Genomic DNA, 15645 nt, shown 5'->3' with positions numbered 1-15645 from the left:
CAGCAGGAGGAGGATGAGGATGAGAAGAGGAGGGAGGAGGGGGGTGCCGACAGCTCCCACAAAATGATAGAGGGGCAGCTGTACGTCAACGTCTCCCCCCCGGTGGGCAGCAGGAACGGGTGCGGTGTGGGCGGGTCGGGGGGCCGCCCTCGTTCCCGCAGCTACGACCGCAACCTGGACAAGTCCCCCTCCCCCCGCCTGGGCTCCCTGGAGCGCATGCTCAGCTGCCCTGTCCGTCTCAGCGAGAGCTCCGCCCCTTCCCCGCCCCGCGTCACCTCCTTCGCTGAGATCGCCCGCAGCAAGAGGAGGACCGGGAGTGGGGCGGCCGGGGGTGGTGCTGGGGGCGGAGCCGGCGGAGGAGGATCCCCCTCCCTCAGGACCAGCGCCGAGGCCACATCCACCTCCTCCCACTCCCAGTCCTCCCAGGAGTTCTCCCCCATCCCCGAGGTGTCCCGCCTGGGCCAGAGCAGCAGCCTGCCCCCTTTGCCGTTCGCCCGCTACTACAGCCAGGGCAGCGGGGACACGCCCACGCACTCACACCTGCGCTCCCCGGGCGGGGGCGGGGCCGGGGCCGGGGCCGGTCGAGAAGCACGCACCAGAGCTGAAGGTAAGAGGGGAGGGCCGCAAAGATGATGTCACCTTCACCAAGTAAACACTGTGCCTTTAAAAAGAAATAAATCATCACTTCTGAGAGTTTTTAGTGTGCTCTCCTATTGGTATATCTTTTTAACAGCATTTTACATGGCCACCTATGGAGACCTATGGATCTCCACTGTAACTGCCTGTTTAAGGTGGGAAGGGACAGTGGAAGTCATGCGATGATTATAATAAATACTGGGAACTAGTCTCAAGTAAATATATTAAAATATGTTTTTCGGAACTGACTTCATTACAGTTTCATCAGAATTTTATATTTTTTGCCCTTTGAAAAATCTAACTTGGCTTTTATTCTTCCTCAAACCATTCGCCTCCTTTTGAAGCATTCATAAAAAAGGAATGATTTTGTTCAGGATGTTCCCGAAAGGGAAAACTGCTTTCTGTATCAAGCGGTCAAAAGGCTGAAGGTCAAGTCAGAGGAGACCCGGTTGTGGAACACAGATAACAGCAAACAGACAGGCTGAATGAGAGGCTGTGTCAAGGCAGCTGTAGCCTGGCTGGCTAGATTTTATGGCAACAAATGTAAATGGAGTTATACTTGCATATTTTTTTATAACGATCACAAAATGTGCTTCATTTGTAGCCTGTTTATTAACCGCAGAAGAGGCAGAATGGAAAAACCGTAGGGAGTAGCCATTGGCTTTTTCTGCCTGCTGCATGCAAATGGAACAGCACACGGGGTAGATGCAGTAATACAGATGCGGTCGACTCCATTAGGAGGTCGGTGAAAAGAACATGCACACTGACTTGCGAGGCTCAATCAGCGGACCCACCGCGGGCTATTCTGCAGTCACCGTTTTCACTGATAAAGTGGAGGAGAGAGTCCAGGCGGATCATTACCTCATTGATTTTTAACTAGACCTTGATTTCAGATGCTGTCCCTTCACTTGTACCCCTCAGGTCAACCCCCCCTCCTCTTGTGCTAATTACCCATACAGAACTGGGTAGACACACCACATATTGATGTGATAGAGGGCTATTGCATGCTTCCATATATGTAATGATCCCTGTAATTAAGGACACCTTTCATAACAGTGGACCAATTGCTGTTTGAAGGGTATGCTGCTGCTCATTGATCAGAATTGTACACTGCTCGGTGCCGACTACGTAGTGAAAGCACACAGTTGTTTCCTTGGAGATTGTTGTGAAACAAGGAAAAGTGCTTGCGCGTGATTTTTTTCCCTGATGCTCATCGCAGACACATCTGTTTAAATTCTTTCATCATCCGGTTAGAGTGAAGTAAAGTCAGGAAAAGTTGAAGCCGCGTGACCTGTGTGGGAGGGTTGCTCAGATGACCTGAATGTTCTGTTCAAGCTTCCTGTCTCACTGGCAGGGAAGTAACAATTAGTGGTATGACTGATTCGGTGATTGACTGATTTTTATCCCTGAGATATGTTCCGCTCAATGTGCATACACAAACATTACAAATGCAAATAAATTCAGCGCAGCTTTTAAAATATTTTTGGTTACAGAAACAAGTGATAATTGTTTGCCTGTCTTACTCATTAAACATTTATCTTCTAAAACGGTTCACTTGAATGTCATTATAATTTGGGACAGGAAAGACATGCACACTGCCTGCATTTGAGTGCATTTTTGTGCTTAATCGTTTTTATCGAGTTGTGTCCAATCACAGCGCATTGAGTCTTGTCGCATCAAATGCTTCTCGTAATTTGCCTTATTCATCAGCCAAGAACAAGTCCCTATTTTCAGTGACGACTTGGCAGACATTCCCCCGGTCAGCGTCCAGGGCGGCATTCTTTGAATTCCGGTCAAATAAGCCATGATATTAGGAACAGAGGGGCCTGGGCCGGAATGTCTCTGGATTTTCCAGCTGTTCAGTGTTCCACCAGGATAAACAGGACAGTGTTTCAGGGAACGAGACGTTCCGGCCGGGAGAATCGCCGGCCCTATCATCTCCTCCCTGTCTTAGATGCTGCGTTATCTCCCCCTGCTTGGAAAGCTTCTTTTGGGTGCGGAAGCCAGGACCGCTCTGAGGGATCTGCGTGTACTTGATCTGTGAAGTTACAGCGTGTTGGCGGATATGCCGTTGCCAGGGAGAAAATCTGTCAGAACAGGAAACTGCCCCAAGGTGTGCTGGGTGGGACATCGATTTCCTGATGTGGTCAGAGCAGCTTTTAGAAGCTGGCTCCAGTTGGAAACTTTGTTTGTTGTGACTCCCCGCTGAGGGTAGGGCCGTGAGGAAAGTGGTAAATCCAGTGCTTTTTAAGGAACCAGTGAATGTGGTGTTTGTTGTAATTCTTTCATCACAGTTGTGAATGAATGTGATGTTGATCCAGTCAAATTTTGTTTGCTCTGACTCCCTGCTGGGGGTAGGCCTGTGAAGAAGTCAGTAAACCCAGTACTTTTTAAGGAACCAATGACTGTGGTGTTTGTTGTAATTGTCTCATCACAGCTATAAATGAATGTGATGCCAATCCAATGAAATCTGTTTCCTCTCAGAATTTTTTTCACTTCTAAAAACATGGCATGCACATTCTGCCCCACCCTAATTGCCATGCTGTTCATTGGCTACTTTTATCTCCCTCTGCACATTGTCACCAAGTAAAAGGCCCTAAAGCAGTTTGCTGATTGGACCAGGACCCATCGCTGATCACACATCACAAACAGATTACACACACGTCACATGCATGTGATGTGGCAGCTCAGCCCGGGTCTGTGGGAGCCTGCTTAGCATGTCTCAGAACTGCAGGGGACAGGTGATGCACTGCCAACAAGCCAATCACGGTAGAGGAACAGGTTCGCTCAGCTCCAGCTGTGTAAATAAGGAAGGAATGCTGCTGAGTTCGTACAACAGCAAGGGTGGTAGTCAAGGTTATAAAGAGCGTCTAGAGAGGGCGTTAGTTTTTCTGTGTAGTGCTTGTTTGGAGAGCTGCTGTTCAGCTGAAATTAATTACAGTTACCCTCACAGTCAAGGGTGAGTGTGTGTGCTTAGAAGCTTTGTGTCATTGTGGTGACTCGTTGCTGCCCCTAGTGGACTGAAAGAGATATTGGAGGAAAAACATTAGGCTGCTCAATTCACAGAGGTTTCTTTAGCAGGGAATACAGTTGGAAGTTTGGGCATTGCTTACGAACCTTCATTGTTTGCACAAATTTCAACAAGGCTTTTTTTTACTATGATGGGCAACACATAGTGTGCCATGACATCTCTAAGGTTTGACTTGAGCATGTGTCAGTGTGATTTCTGTTGTTCAAAATGTATATCCAGCCCTCCTGTGATACTCAATTTTCCTGATTTGGAGCTGGAATCCATAACATTGTTACTGGGACAAATCATAGATTCTGCATTAAAATATGAGTTACTGAGAATTTCTTCCCAATCTCCTCCCTGTTATGACCAGGCGGGTCGTCATCGTCGGTGGACATGGTCCGCTACAGCAAGGACCAGCGGCCCACCACCCTGCCCATCCAGCCCTTCACCTTCCAGCACCAGCTGGGGAAATCTCAGAGCAAGCTCCTGCGGCCGCTGCTGAGCGACTACGTCAGCCAGATGTACAGCCGGCCCAGCGGGCAGCCGGCCCCTGAGGGCGGAGAGGACCCCGCGGAGGAGCCCCGGCTCAGACGGGCCCCTGACTCCGTCCGCCCCTCCCCACTGGGCAGCTACTCCCCGGTCCGCCTACAGGGGGCGCCGAGCTCTGGCACCTGCTCCACCTGTACTCCCAGTCCCGAGCAGAGCCACCACGGCCAGCCGCCCATACGTAGCCTCTCCTGCCCCCTCTCGGCTGGCCTCCTGCCGGTGCGGGCCTCCCCCGGGCCTTCGCTCCTCCTCCAGCAGCCCAGCCCAACCCAGGAGTCCCGCCCCAAGCAGGTCATCCTTCCACCGACCCCGCCCCCACCGCCCGTTAGGAAGGAGCTGCCGCCACCTCCCACCATCCTCCCGACCTTGCCCGCCCACTGCGTCCACCGCAACTCCTTACCTGCCCTGCCCACTGCCAGCTTTAGCCCCCTGGGGCACCTGGAGCCCGCCCAGTGCTGTGGGAGCAGCGAAGGGGTCAAAGCCGCCATGGTCGGCGGCGCAGGATCCCGGGCGCTTAATGGTAGGTGTCCAGTGATGTGCCTGATTATTTACCAGCAGGAGAAATAAGATTGCTGCATTGCTATCAAAACCTTGGCTTGTGAGCGTCTCTTTAGCTGACTGCTGACTGTCTTCTCGTCTCTCCCCCCTTTCTGCTTTTATTGGTCTGCCCTCACATTTTTTTTCCTCTGTTCTCACTTCATTTCCGTCCTCCTCTCCTTGCCCCTCATCTGATTCATTCTCTTCGCTGTGTCTGTCTACTCTTGTGTCTTTCTGGCTTTCCTCCTCTCGTCTGTCTTCCGCCCCCCTCCCCAGCAAACCATCTCTCCCCGCAGGCGCTGAAATGGCGGGAGTACCGCCGGAAGAATCCCCTGGGAGTGGAGAGGCCCAGCGGGGGCTCCTGTGCACCCCTGGCCGGTAGCCTGGACACCAGGAGGGGCGAGGGCAGACAGGCCCGCCGAAACGTCTTTGATTTCCCAGCATCCTCCAGCCACGCCCATGCCCGGCTGAACGGTGATATTTCTCATACAGGTTTCTCATGTTTTTCACATAGGGGAGCAGTGTGCTTCCGTAGGATGTGTGTGCGTGTGTGTGTGTGTTTGTGTGAGCACACGTGTGTGTGTGTGTGTGTGTGTGTGTGTGTGTGTGTGTGTGTGTGTGTGAATGCATGTATGTGTGCGTGAGAAAGAGGGAGAGAGAGCAGGAACCAATGAAAGTCTAAATATCAAAGTCAAGATCCAGGGAAGTGGTGATGCTGCAGATATACACAGTACTAAAAACCACAGTGATTCACACATGCAAATATTAATTTACCTGTGGTAAAATGCTCTAACTGGCTTCCTGAACAGGTTACCTGTTACTTCAGGGAGGTTGTCATTACCCTCTGCGCTTGTGTCCCTGTCTGTCCTCAGGCCAGCCCGCGAAACAGCCGCAGAACTACTACAGCGACTTCTTCCCTGACTACTTCTCTCTGACCGAAAAGCCACCGGAGGAGTTCTGTCTCTCGCCCGATGCCACTTCCGAGTCCATTTCCATCGACTTGCTGCAGAAGAGAGGTGAGGGAGGGGTCAGGGGCGGGGCCTGCAGGTGAGGGTGGGTGGATCCAGTCCCCTGAAGGTGAATGCACGTACAGGAATCACTGGCTGTTTTGCGGATTTGCCATGTGCGGTTTTGAATATTCATACCAGGTGGCAATCCCTGCTTCCTATTAAAGAGTTTATTGTGTAATTACATTACATTAAATGTGTGTTTTGGGTCAAGAACAAAAATTTTTTTCTGTGCAGTGTGGTATTCACAAGAATGTATCCTCTAGTAATGGCAAAGGTCTCCTGTACCAAAGGGGGTGTACGAGGGGTGTATTCCGGTATGGGTGGATTTTATTAATTGAACCCCTTACTGTAGTTAGTAAAATGATATACTATATGGACAAAAGTATTTGGCCACACCTGTTTTTCAGGGTTTGGGCTAGGCCCCTTATCTCCAGTGAAGGGCAATCTTAATGCTTCAGCATACCAAGACATTTTGGACAATGCTATGCTTCCAACTCTGTGGCAACAGTTTGGGGAAGGCTCTTTTCTATTCCAACATGACTGTGCCCCAGTGCACAAAGCAAGGACTATAAAGACATGGTTTGATGAGTTCAGTGTGGAAGAACTTACATTTACATTACATTTACATTTAGGGCATTTGGCAGACGCTTTTATTCAAAGCAACTTACAACTTGACTGGCCTGCACAGAGCCCTGACCTCAACCCAATCGAGCACCTTTGGGATGAACTGGAACGGAGATTGCGAGCCAGGCCTTCTTGTCCAACATCAGTGCCTGACCTCATAAATGCTCTACAGAAAAAATGGGCACAAATTCCCACAGAAACACTCCAAAATCTTGTGGAAAGCCTTCCAAGAAGAGTGGAAGCTGTTATAGCTGCAAAAGGGGGACCAACTCCATATTAAAGTATATGTATTTGAATACAATGTCATTACAATGTAATGGTCAGGCGTCCGAATACTTTTGTCCATATAGTGTATATTCCATTTTGTTGTATATCTCCGAATTCAGGGTTGAAACTGAGAGAACCACTGCAATTTTGTTGCATTGCTAAAACCAAACGTTGGATTTATTGTTTAGTGTTACAGTACAGACAGCTTGTTTTGGCTTTTATTTTGAGTGATGCTTGTGTCAGATGCTTGGGTTTCTCTACTGAATTCAACCAAATGTTTCATGATTACCTGAAATACGTCTCATATTCAGTCTGTGGAACTGTGGTAGTTTTGACAGAAACCCCAGGTGCACTTTGCTTTAAAGACCAGAATAAGCGGTAATAACATGATACAAAACCTTTAATTTGCAATTACCTGAGCGCCCTCACAGCCTTCTGGAAAGTAAGTGGGATAAAAGCTGTTAAAGAAGCACTGTGTCCCTGCTGAAGAGTGTTACCTTGCATTTTCTCAGAGAGGGAAATAAAAGTGCTGTGTTTTTCTTCACACTCTTCCTTTGGTGTGTAATATAAAAGCCGTGCAGCGGAGAGACAGTGCCTCAGCGGTGCCTTCTGTACCCAGAGGGGGCTTCCTTTCAAACATGACCTACTTTCATTTCTCCCCGCCTGGGATTGGCTGGGCTAACAAACGAGACCCTCGGGAGAGGGCCTGCTCTCGCGAATGTATGAGTTTATGCACGTGTGAGTGTGTGTAGGTGTATATATATATGTGTGAAACATGAAATTTCTACATTCTACACAGGATGTAGGCCATGCTATGACTGTTCTGATGTGGGTTTTCTGCATTGCAGTCTTTGCTTAAACTAAGGTCATATTGAAAGCTTCAGATAAAACAATGTGAGTATGTCTGAGCTCTGCAGTAAAATTAGTTCTTAAGACACATAATGGAGGGGGCATATGTAACTTGAGCTGGAGTGAGAATAAGCAGTTTTTACGAGCAAATCAGTCAGGCTGGAGGGGCGTCAGGAGCATCCTCTTGACATATAATTAAAAGGACTTCTAACAGTATGACAATTGCGTAGTATTAATTATTCCCGTATTATTATTGAATTAATGGCAGATGCAGTGCTTCTCCACCAGAAAATGTCTTTGATTTCTCTGCCGCAGATGTGGTCCTCGAAGGGGGGGAGAATGAAAGGAAAGAGGAGTGATTATCATAAGATGAAAGAGAGCACAGTGACTGCGGCTTGTTAGAGAGGCACTCTCACGGCCCCCCCGTGGAGTGCTTTCAGGGAAGAGAACTCTCTAAGCTTTTCTCAGTATTTCTGTCAAGAAAAAGACAGGTGGGTTTCTTTGGATGAGGTTTGGGAGGCTCACTCAGTAATCCATAGCCGCCCCTGTCACCTTGAAAAGCTCCACGGGCAAAGCAAACGGGCCACTCTCGTAACAATCCATTTTAGCGGACACTGACCTCAGTTCCGCGCTTTTGAGTGGTTTCAGCCCTGGAGTGCTGCTGGCGGGCCCTCCAGCCATTCCACCTCGATCCGTCCTCAGTCCGGGCTGTGGGTTTATTTATGGGGAAACGAGCTTGACTGTGTGTCCTTTCTCCTTCTCTCAGGTCTGGTGAAAGCCATCAACACGGCGGTGGATTTGATTGTGGCGCATTTTGGCACTAGCCGGGACGCTGGAGTGAAGGTGTGGTCAGATTTGGCAACATTCCGAGCAGTTTTCCACACAGGCAATAACAAAGACAGGAACAGTACATCTGAGCGCTAGGGCTTGAATCATGTACTCCTCTGAGGGCATTCATTGCAGGGAAAGTGTTTGGTTGGATTTACTGTGCCAAGCATTTATTGACCAGCCTTGTAGAGGTTTGATATCTACTTGAGATGTGCTTAGGTATCCACATCAACACTCCCTGGTTTTGATTTTTACAATGATTTTTTTTCCTGTCAAGTTTAAACAGTTATCAGCTTGGATATGATTAGCAGACATGAGTATGCATATATACAGTAGATATATTGATGTTGATGTACATCAATATATACAGTAGACATATTTATTCAGTGATAGTGCTTTGCATTGAGGCTTTACCAGAGAACCACCCTGGTGCCTGTGAAGGTGCCTGTGAATAACCCAGTTCTCTCTCTTTCCTCTTAGGCCAAGCTGGGAAACAGCTCTGTCAGCCCAAACATTGGGCACTTGATCCTTAAATACCTGTGCCCCGCCATCCGGGACATTCTGCAGGATGGCCTTCGGGCCTACATCCTGGACCTGATCATCGGACAGCGCCGGAACCAGCCTTGGAGCGTGGTGGAGGCTTCCACACAACTGGGTCAGTGTTATGCGCATGAGAAAATAGAACGGTGTCTGAGGTGCAGCGGAGGATGCTGGGAGTTGTAGTCTAGCAGCAATGACCTTGCCTCTGCCCTTCCACAGGCCCGTCCACTCGAGTGCTCCACAGCCTGTTCTCCAAGGTGAGCCAGTATTCAGAGCTCACCAACCACGGCATGAGGCTCAATGCCTTCGTCTTCGGCCTACTCAAGTGAGTCCTGAGTCCTGTTCTCTTGGTTTTCCCCCCATCATGCTTTAAAGATCCTTTCATCTTCCATTCACATCACAGTGGTCAGACTAGATGGCATGCATCATGGATTTTCAGTCTTTCTTGTAAGGCAGTATCAGACCCATTCATTTGTAGTAATATCCAAAATAGTATATGGTGTAGGCAGAGGCCATCAAACACGGTTAGTTAATGCGTCCTAAGGACATTTTAATCATCTATAAGAAATAAATGAACATCTCTTCAGAGGACCTAGGGAAGGACAAGTGTGGCTACTGTATTATTGAATAATACAGGCAGGAAAGATTGTGCAGGCAAAATGTCTATTTATAGAGCTAAGAGATGGGTAGAGATTATATATGAAATGCCCAGCACCAAAAGTAATTAAGGTTACTCAAAAACTGAACTGATGCTCTTCATTTCTCTATTTGTGTAATCATTGTTTTTAGTATTCATTTCTAGTGCCTTTTTCCCCCTCTATCAACTTATGGCTTATTTCACTGACTGCCTCTGTTAGACCACATTTTCATCTCCAGAGCCGCAGCTCCCTCTGATAGAACCTCGAGTGGCTGTGCTCACAGACATTGCTGCAGCGCCCCCTAAAGGCGGTGCTCTGATCCTGTCCCCCCCCAAGAGAGTCTGGCTCCTGAAAGCTGCTTTAGAAAACCTAAGCTCTTGTCTGCTTTGTGCTGCAACTTTCTGCACCACATCGGCGACACAAAGCTCACATTGCACAAATCTTTGAATGCCCCCAGAGGTGTTCTGTGCAAAAAAAAAAAAAACGTAGGCAAAGCCTTCGTTTGCCAGTCAGCCATGTAATGTAATTGATTTGGTGTGTGCTTGGTACAACCAACCAAACGCTTTACCTGGGCCTCATTTCTCTAACAGTGGACCCTTTTCCAGAAGAACATAATATTAATTTATAACTAGAGTTTGATATAGACATGTTAAATGATTACTGTAAGGAAAATGCTGAGATTTTTCAGCAAACAGCACTGGGTGTGCTTTAATGATCTGATTGAAACAAATCAATAAGTAATAATTCAAGCAGTCTGTGTTTTTTGCTGGTTTTAATTTATTAGTAGCTGTTTGAGAATAAAGGGGGCTGGTGAGAGTCGGCTCTTACTCGCTCTTAGCTGTGTGCTCATTGATCTGGAACCCTGGCCAGCACTGCTGAAGTTACTGCTTCAGTAGTGCTGAGAAAGCCTTTTAAAGGAGGTCAGCCTTTCTGCAGTGATGCGTGGATGCCAAAGCCTCTTCTTAGCAAGCTGGTAGCTGCCGTGTGATTCGCTGAGGTCAGAATGTTCAGACGAGGCAGGTTCAGACCAGCATATCTTGTTATTGTGAGTTATTGTGTTATTGTGATTCGGTTAGTGTGCTTTCACATGGTTACATGTGAATGTGAGCTTGAGTTTGAGCTTGTCGCTTGTGTCAAGTGTAAAGAAAGGTGTGAAAAAAGTGTTTGGATTTGCATTGGTTAAACATTTGCAAATGTTCATCTGTTTGCTGCCCTCAATACGTGAAACCTTTAGTGAAACCGTAGCATTAAACTACGGTTCCCAGCATGCAAATAAGCCCTTCTGGAATATGCGTTTCCTACAAGCTGTGAGCTTGCTCGTTAAGAAAAATGTGATTGCCCAAACCCTCAAAATGGAGTAATGGCAATGAGATTGTGTTTTGTGTACACTCTTTCATTCCACAAAGACAAACATACTGTAGTGTATGTGGTGGGAAGGCAGTGACTTGAACTAATTATGGCAGCCAGGAAGAGTAGTAGCTCTCTAGATCTAGACTCTTCACTTGTGTGCTTGCGAATGGTTGTTGGTTCAAATTCCAAGTGGGACAGAGCTGTTGACTGAGGTGCATGTAGCTTCTCCAGGAGTATTCCAGTGAAATGCCTTTCTGGATAAATGAGTCCCAGAACACCCCGCTTAAACAAAGGAAGAAAGACATGGGTCAATTACATGAACAGAGGGATCACAGTGAAATTAATGTTGGCAGATCTTCCTGTTTCAGTCAGCAACATCCCATTAGCTTTAAGATAGGCGCTGTCGTTTGCTATTCCCTTGCCAGAGCAAATGCCATTTCCAATTACAGTGACTGAAATTGTGGATGCAGGGAGCCAAGCTCACACCAATTAAGTTTCTCTATTGACGGAGAAAGTCTTTGTCGTAACTTTGAAAATCAGGATGTCTGACACCAGCAAAGACGAAAATAAGACCTCACATTATGTACTGAAAAAATAAGATCAATATTCAATACAACAATTAACTTTAGTTTGTCTGGAAACATTGCTTCCGTCAGCTGAAGAATGGTTTTAAAAATTGACATGAAGCTGTGTTACTGGGTTAATTTTGTTGCTACTCTGTATAAGTTCTACAAGATATGAGTATATGTAATACATAGAGGAGAGATGAGCTACGGCTGAGCTAATGAGCTAATGACAGTGATGTGCTATCAGCGACTGTACCTACCTTAAAGTTAATGGGATGTTGCTGACTGAAACGGGAAGAAGAAAAATCTGAAATCACAGCTCTTCTGCGCTCATCTGAACACCTGAAATGCTACCACCTAAAGTTATTTCTTACATCGTAAACTCTGGAAGAAAAATTACTCTGTGGTTTTCTGCACCTTTATCTCTAACAGGTAGCTTGTAGCTTGTACTTTGTCTGGCCAACTGTTGAAATTTGGTCATGCTGCACTTCTAATATTGTTGACTCATGTGGCTCTTTGCTTGTGTTGTACTCTACCTTGCTTGTAAGCTGCTTTGGATAAAAGTGTCTGCCAAATGAATAAATGTAATGTAAATGTAACAAAGATTTTTCTTCATTTTTCAGCTTACGATCTTTAGAGTTCTGGTTCAATCATCTATACACTCACGAAGGTAAGGAAAATGCATGGCACAAAATCTCGCTTTAAGTAATCCAGCCTTTGACTGATATCCGTCGTGACAGCGCTGTGATGTCATCACTCACTCTGCACACCGCCCCTCTCCCTTGGTCCCCAGACATCGTGGCGGCCCACTACCACCCGTGGGGCTTCCTGCCGCTGTCCCAGGGCGTGTGCCAGCCGCTGTTCGAGGAGCTGCTCCTGCTGCTGCAACCCCTTTCGCTGCTGCCCTTTGACCTGGACCTGCTGTTCGAGCCCCGGCTGGTGCAGAAGGGCCAGGAGCACCTGCGGCGCAAGGAGCAGCTGTGCTCCGCCGGGCAGGGGCTGGAGCACTCCGTCCGCTCCACCTTCCAGCTCATGAGAGGGTGGGGGGCGGTGGGGACGGAGGCCAAAAGAGAAGGGGCGGAGGCGAGAACAGAGGGGGCGGGGTGTAAGAAAGAGAGGACGGACCCGAAGCAAGAGGGGTCGTGGCCAAAGAGGGAAGTGGTAGAGTGCAGGAGAGGTGGGATGGGTCAGTGGAGAGAAGGGGCGGGGCTCTGGAAAGAGGGGGTGGGCAGTGAGGGGAAGGGGGTGGGGCCAAAGGCGACAGAGCTGGGGAGGGAAGGAGAATGGAAGTTGACAGAGGCAGGAAAGACGGGGGCAGAGGTTTTGAGAGACAGTGGTGTTGGAGCAGGAAGGGGTGTACTGAGGTTGAAGGGAGTCGGCGGGGAGTCCAGGTGTGAGCAGGACGAAAGCGAGAGGGACAGGGAGAGGAGGAGGGAGAGAGGCGAACCCCTGCCGATGGAGGGAGTGAGGCAGAGGGACAGGCAGGCGGGGTGGTGGTACCAGCTCATGCAGAGCTCCCAGGTGTACATCGACAACTCAGCCGAGGGGTCCAAGTTTGTCAAGTGGGAGAAGAGGAAGAAAGCCGCAGGGGAGGTCCCGGCTGGACGGGGGACCGACAACGGAGCGGCGCGCCGGCAGAGCCAGCCTCCTCCGAGAGAGGGAGTGGTGGAGGGGGCAGAGGCCAGCGAGGAAGGGGAGGGACTGAAAGAGGTGGGAACGGAGTCCGGCAAGAGTGCCAAAGGAAGGCCGTCCTGGATGGGCAGCCCTCCAGAGTCGGTGGTGAGTGAGCTGAAGAGGAGCAAAGAGAAGGAGCCGGAAACACAGGGAACCCCAGCCGAGGCACAAGAGGAACCAACGCAGGCGCTGCGGTGGGGCAGGCTGTTCGGAGCCGGAGTTGGGTCCCCCATCCGGACCCAGAGGGCAGAACAGCGCCTCGCCCGATCTCAAAGGAGCAGGTGAGAAATTTCAGCTAGCCTACAACTGTTTATTTCAATCCCTTAAAAAAGTCAAAAATAATATTTTTGGCGGTTGCATTCCTTAGGTTGCCATCGGGATGGCTGAGTCTGGACAGATCAATGCTGGACCTGGTGGCGCAGACAGTGGGGGCAGGGAAACGTTCAGACTCCACTGCGGCTCCTCACAGCCAGGCTCTGCCCCCAGCACAGCAATCACAAGCACAGGCCGCCCAGCAACAAGCGCCACGGTAACAGAGCAGACTGCTCATTGATGCGGTCGAGTAAGGACTGCAGGACTCGCATGCAGCAGCGGTGGGACTAGCATCAGCGGTAGCAGTAGCATTGAGGTTATAAGGGCACTTTCCCACCGAGTTCATCTGCAATTGCTGTGTGCATTGGGTACACTCCCAAATTCCAATCTGGGTCACTTCATTTCAGACCAGGAAATTGCAGGTGCGCCTGAATTACTTTGGGAAATTTGGTGCCCCTCTTGTAGTGCTTCATTTCCAGTCATTGCATTCAGTTTTGGCGGATCAGAATCATAGACGGCAGTGTAGCATAGTGGTTAAGGAGCAGGACTCGTAACCGAAAGGGCAAGGTACTTAACCCACAATTGCCTCAGTAAATATCCAGCTGTATAAATGGATAACATTGTAAAGAACTGTAATCTATGTAAGTTGCTTTGGATAAAAGCGTCTGCTAAATGAATAAATGTAAATGTAAATGTAAATAGACATGTGGAGTCTATTCAGTTCAGTTCCAAAACGGTCCGAGGCCACCCCTCTTCTGCTAGTTTCTCGTAATTTGCATCCTAGTGCAATAACATCGCTGCCAAGGTTTCAAGTACAGCTCCTGACTTAGCAATGTACACAAGATTAGTATTCAAATGAAATGGTCAGACCAGCCAGGTGTGACAGAGCTCTAGGAGTCAGGCTGGACGTTTGCAGTGCTGACAGTGGCTCTTCCTCTTTTTCAGGGAGGTTCGAGCCCTATGCCACCACATTGCCATGCAGCCTGGGCAGCTGAGCTTCAACAAGGGAGACGTGCTGCGTGTCCTAAACCGTGCTGAGCCCGACTGGCTCCACTGCGCCCTGGGGGACAGGACTGGCCTGGTGCCCATAATCTACGTCACTCTGACTGAGGAGTCACAGGGGTCCCAGGGGCCACTCTGAGGCCAGGCTGGGGCCAGTAAGCGCACTCCCCCCTAGTACCGAATACCTATAGACCTCCCCAAACACTGAACTGTGAAGCAACTGGAAATACTATGCCATGTAGATAGATCATGCCCTCAAGCGCTGGCCTGGGATCAGTTTTGGATTTTTGCACAAAATAGATGGGGTTTCGATAAGGGATGGGTAAGCTGACCCTGGGTCAGCACTTGTGCATAACCAGAGCAAATGCTGCACGCATACACACACACACACACATACACACACACACACACACACACACACACACACACACACACACACACACACACACACACACACACACACACACACACACATATATACACACAGGGACACTGCAAAACAAAAGGAATGCCTTTCAACAGACTCAGACTCAGCATCATGACTCGAAGGCCTAAGGTCTGTCCATCTGCCTATCCGTCTATGTAAATGTTCGCGTGCATGTTACGGTGAAGAGATGAGGGGGGGGAGTGGAGGCACCAAGAGGAAATGCACTGGTTTATAATGCATTTAATGGCCTGTAAAGTCCTCCATAAGAGCTATAGAAATCTAACCCTAGGTCCCAAGGGGACTGAACATTCATCACGAAACCCCTCTTTTAAAAAAGCACAAGGAAGTGGATGACTGTATTGTACAATCATACAAGAAACTCAGATGATTGCTGGGTGTTTGAGAATGGTAGGTTTATAAAGATTGCATGGAAAAATTGAGTGATTCATTATTATTAATGCATTGAATATGAATCACCTTAAGTGGACTTTGGATTAAGGCTTTGTGTTCGATTTCATTTTTTCCAAACTTTAATTAGTTAAAAATTAATTGGTCTAAAAATATAATATCTATACAAACATTTTAGATTGGTTACTCTTCTGACTGCATATTTTGCATTGATTAACCAAAGTTGTGTCGATGGACTCTTTAGAGGATTTTACAGAGATATTAATCTGGAATTTAAAGGTGCAGTTCGTATAAGGTATAGCAGTGAACACTGATGAGATGGACTCTGGAAGAAATCATATCAGAGCGTTGAAATGGTCTTGAGAAATGGACACACTTTGAGCCTCCCCAGATTCAAGACTTTCCACCAACAAAGTTG

The 15645-nt window shown here is 48.3% G+C and overlaps 1 protein-coding gene across 4 annotated transcripts in view; it reads left to right on the top strand.

The window, feature by feature from the left end:
* Nucleotides 1-14820, top strand: part of LOC118778030 (iporin) — a 42649-nt gene extending 27829 nt beyond the window's left edge. For 3 of the 4 annotated variants that reach the window (XM_036529339.1, XM_036529342.1, XM_036529340.1), the window contains exons 3-13: nt 4-607; nt 4020-4715; nt 5009-5206; nt 5605-5748; nt 8249-8325; nt 8791-8965; nt 9070-9175; nt 12028-12074; nt 12198-13359; nt 13446-13607; nt 14336-14820. In XM_036529339.1, the coding sequence (XP_036385232.1) occupies nt 4-607; nt 4020-4715; nt 5009-5206; nt 5605-5748; nt 8249-8325; nt 8791-8965; nt 9070-9175; nt 12028-12074; nt 12198-13359; nt 13446-13607; nt 14336-14531 (3567 nt within the window). In that variant the 3' untranslated portion in view covers nt 14532-14820. The remainder of the gene's footprint in view (nt 1-3; nt 608-4019; nt 4716-5008; nt 5207-5604; nt 5749-8248; nt 8326-8790; nt 8966-9069; nt 9176-12027; nt 12075-12197; nt 13360-13445; nt 13608-14335) is intronic. The other variant, XM_036529343.1, reaches the window with a different exon arrangement.
* Nucleotides 14821-15645: the final 825 nt, after the last annotated feature.

The sequence above is a fragment of the Megalops cyprinoides genome, chromosome 5, assembly GCF_013368585.1.
Source record: "Megalops cyprinoides isolate fMegCyp1 chromosome 5, fMegCyp1.pri, whole genome shotgun sequence".
Classification (NCBI taxonomy): domain Eukaryota; kingdom Metazoa; phylum Chordata; class Actinopteri; order Elopiformes; family Megalopidae; genus Megalops; species Megalops cyprinoides.
The sequence above is the reverse complement of the archived record's forward strand: the minus strand, read 5'-3'. Positions and strand labels throughout refer to the sequence as shown.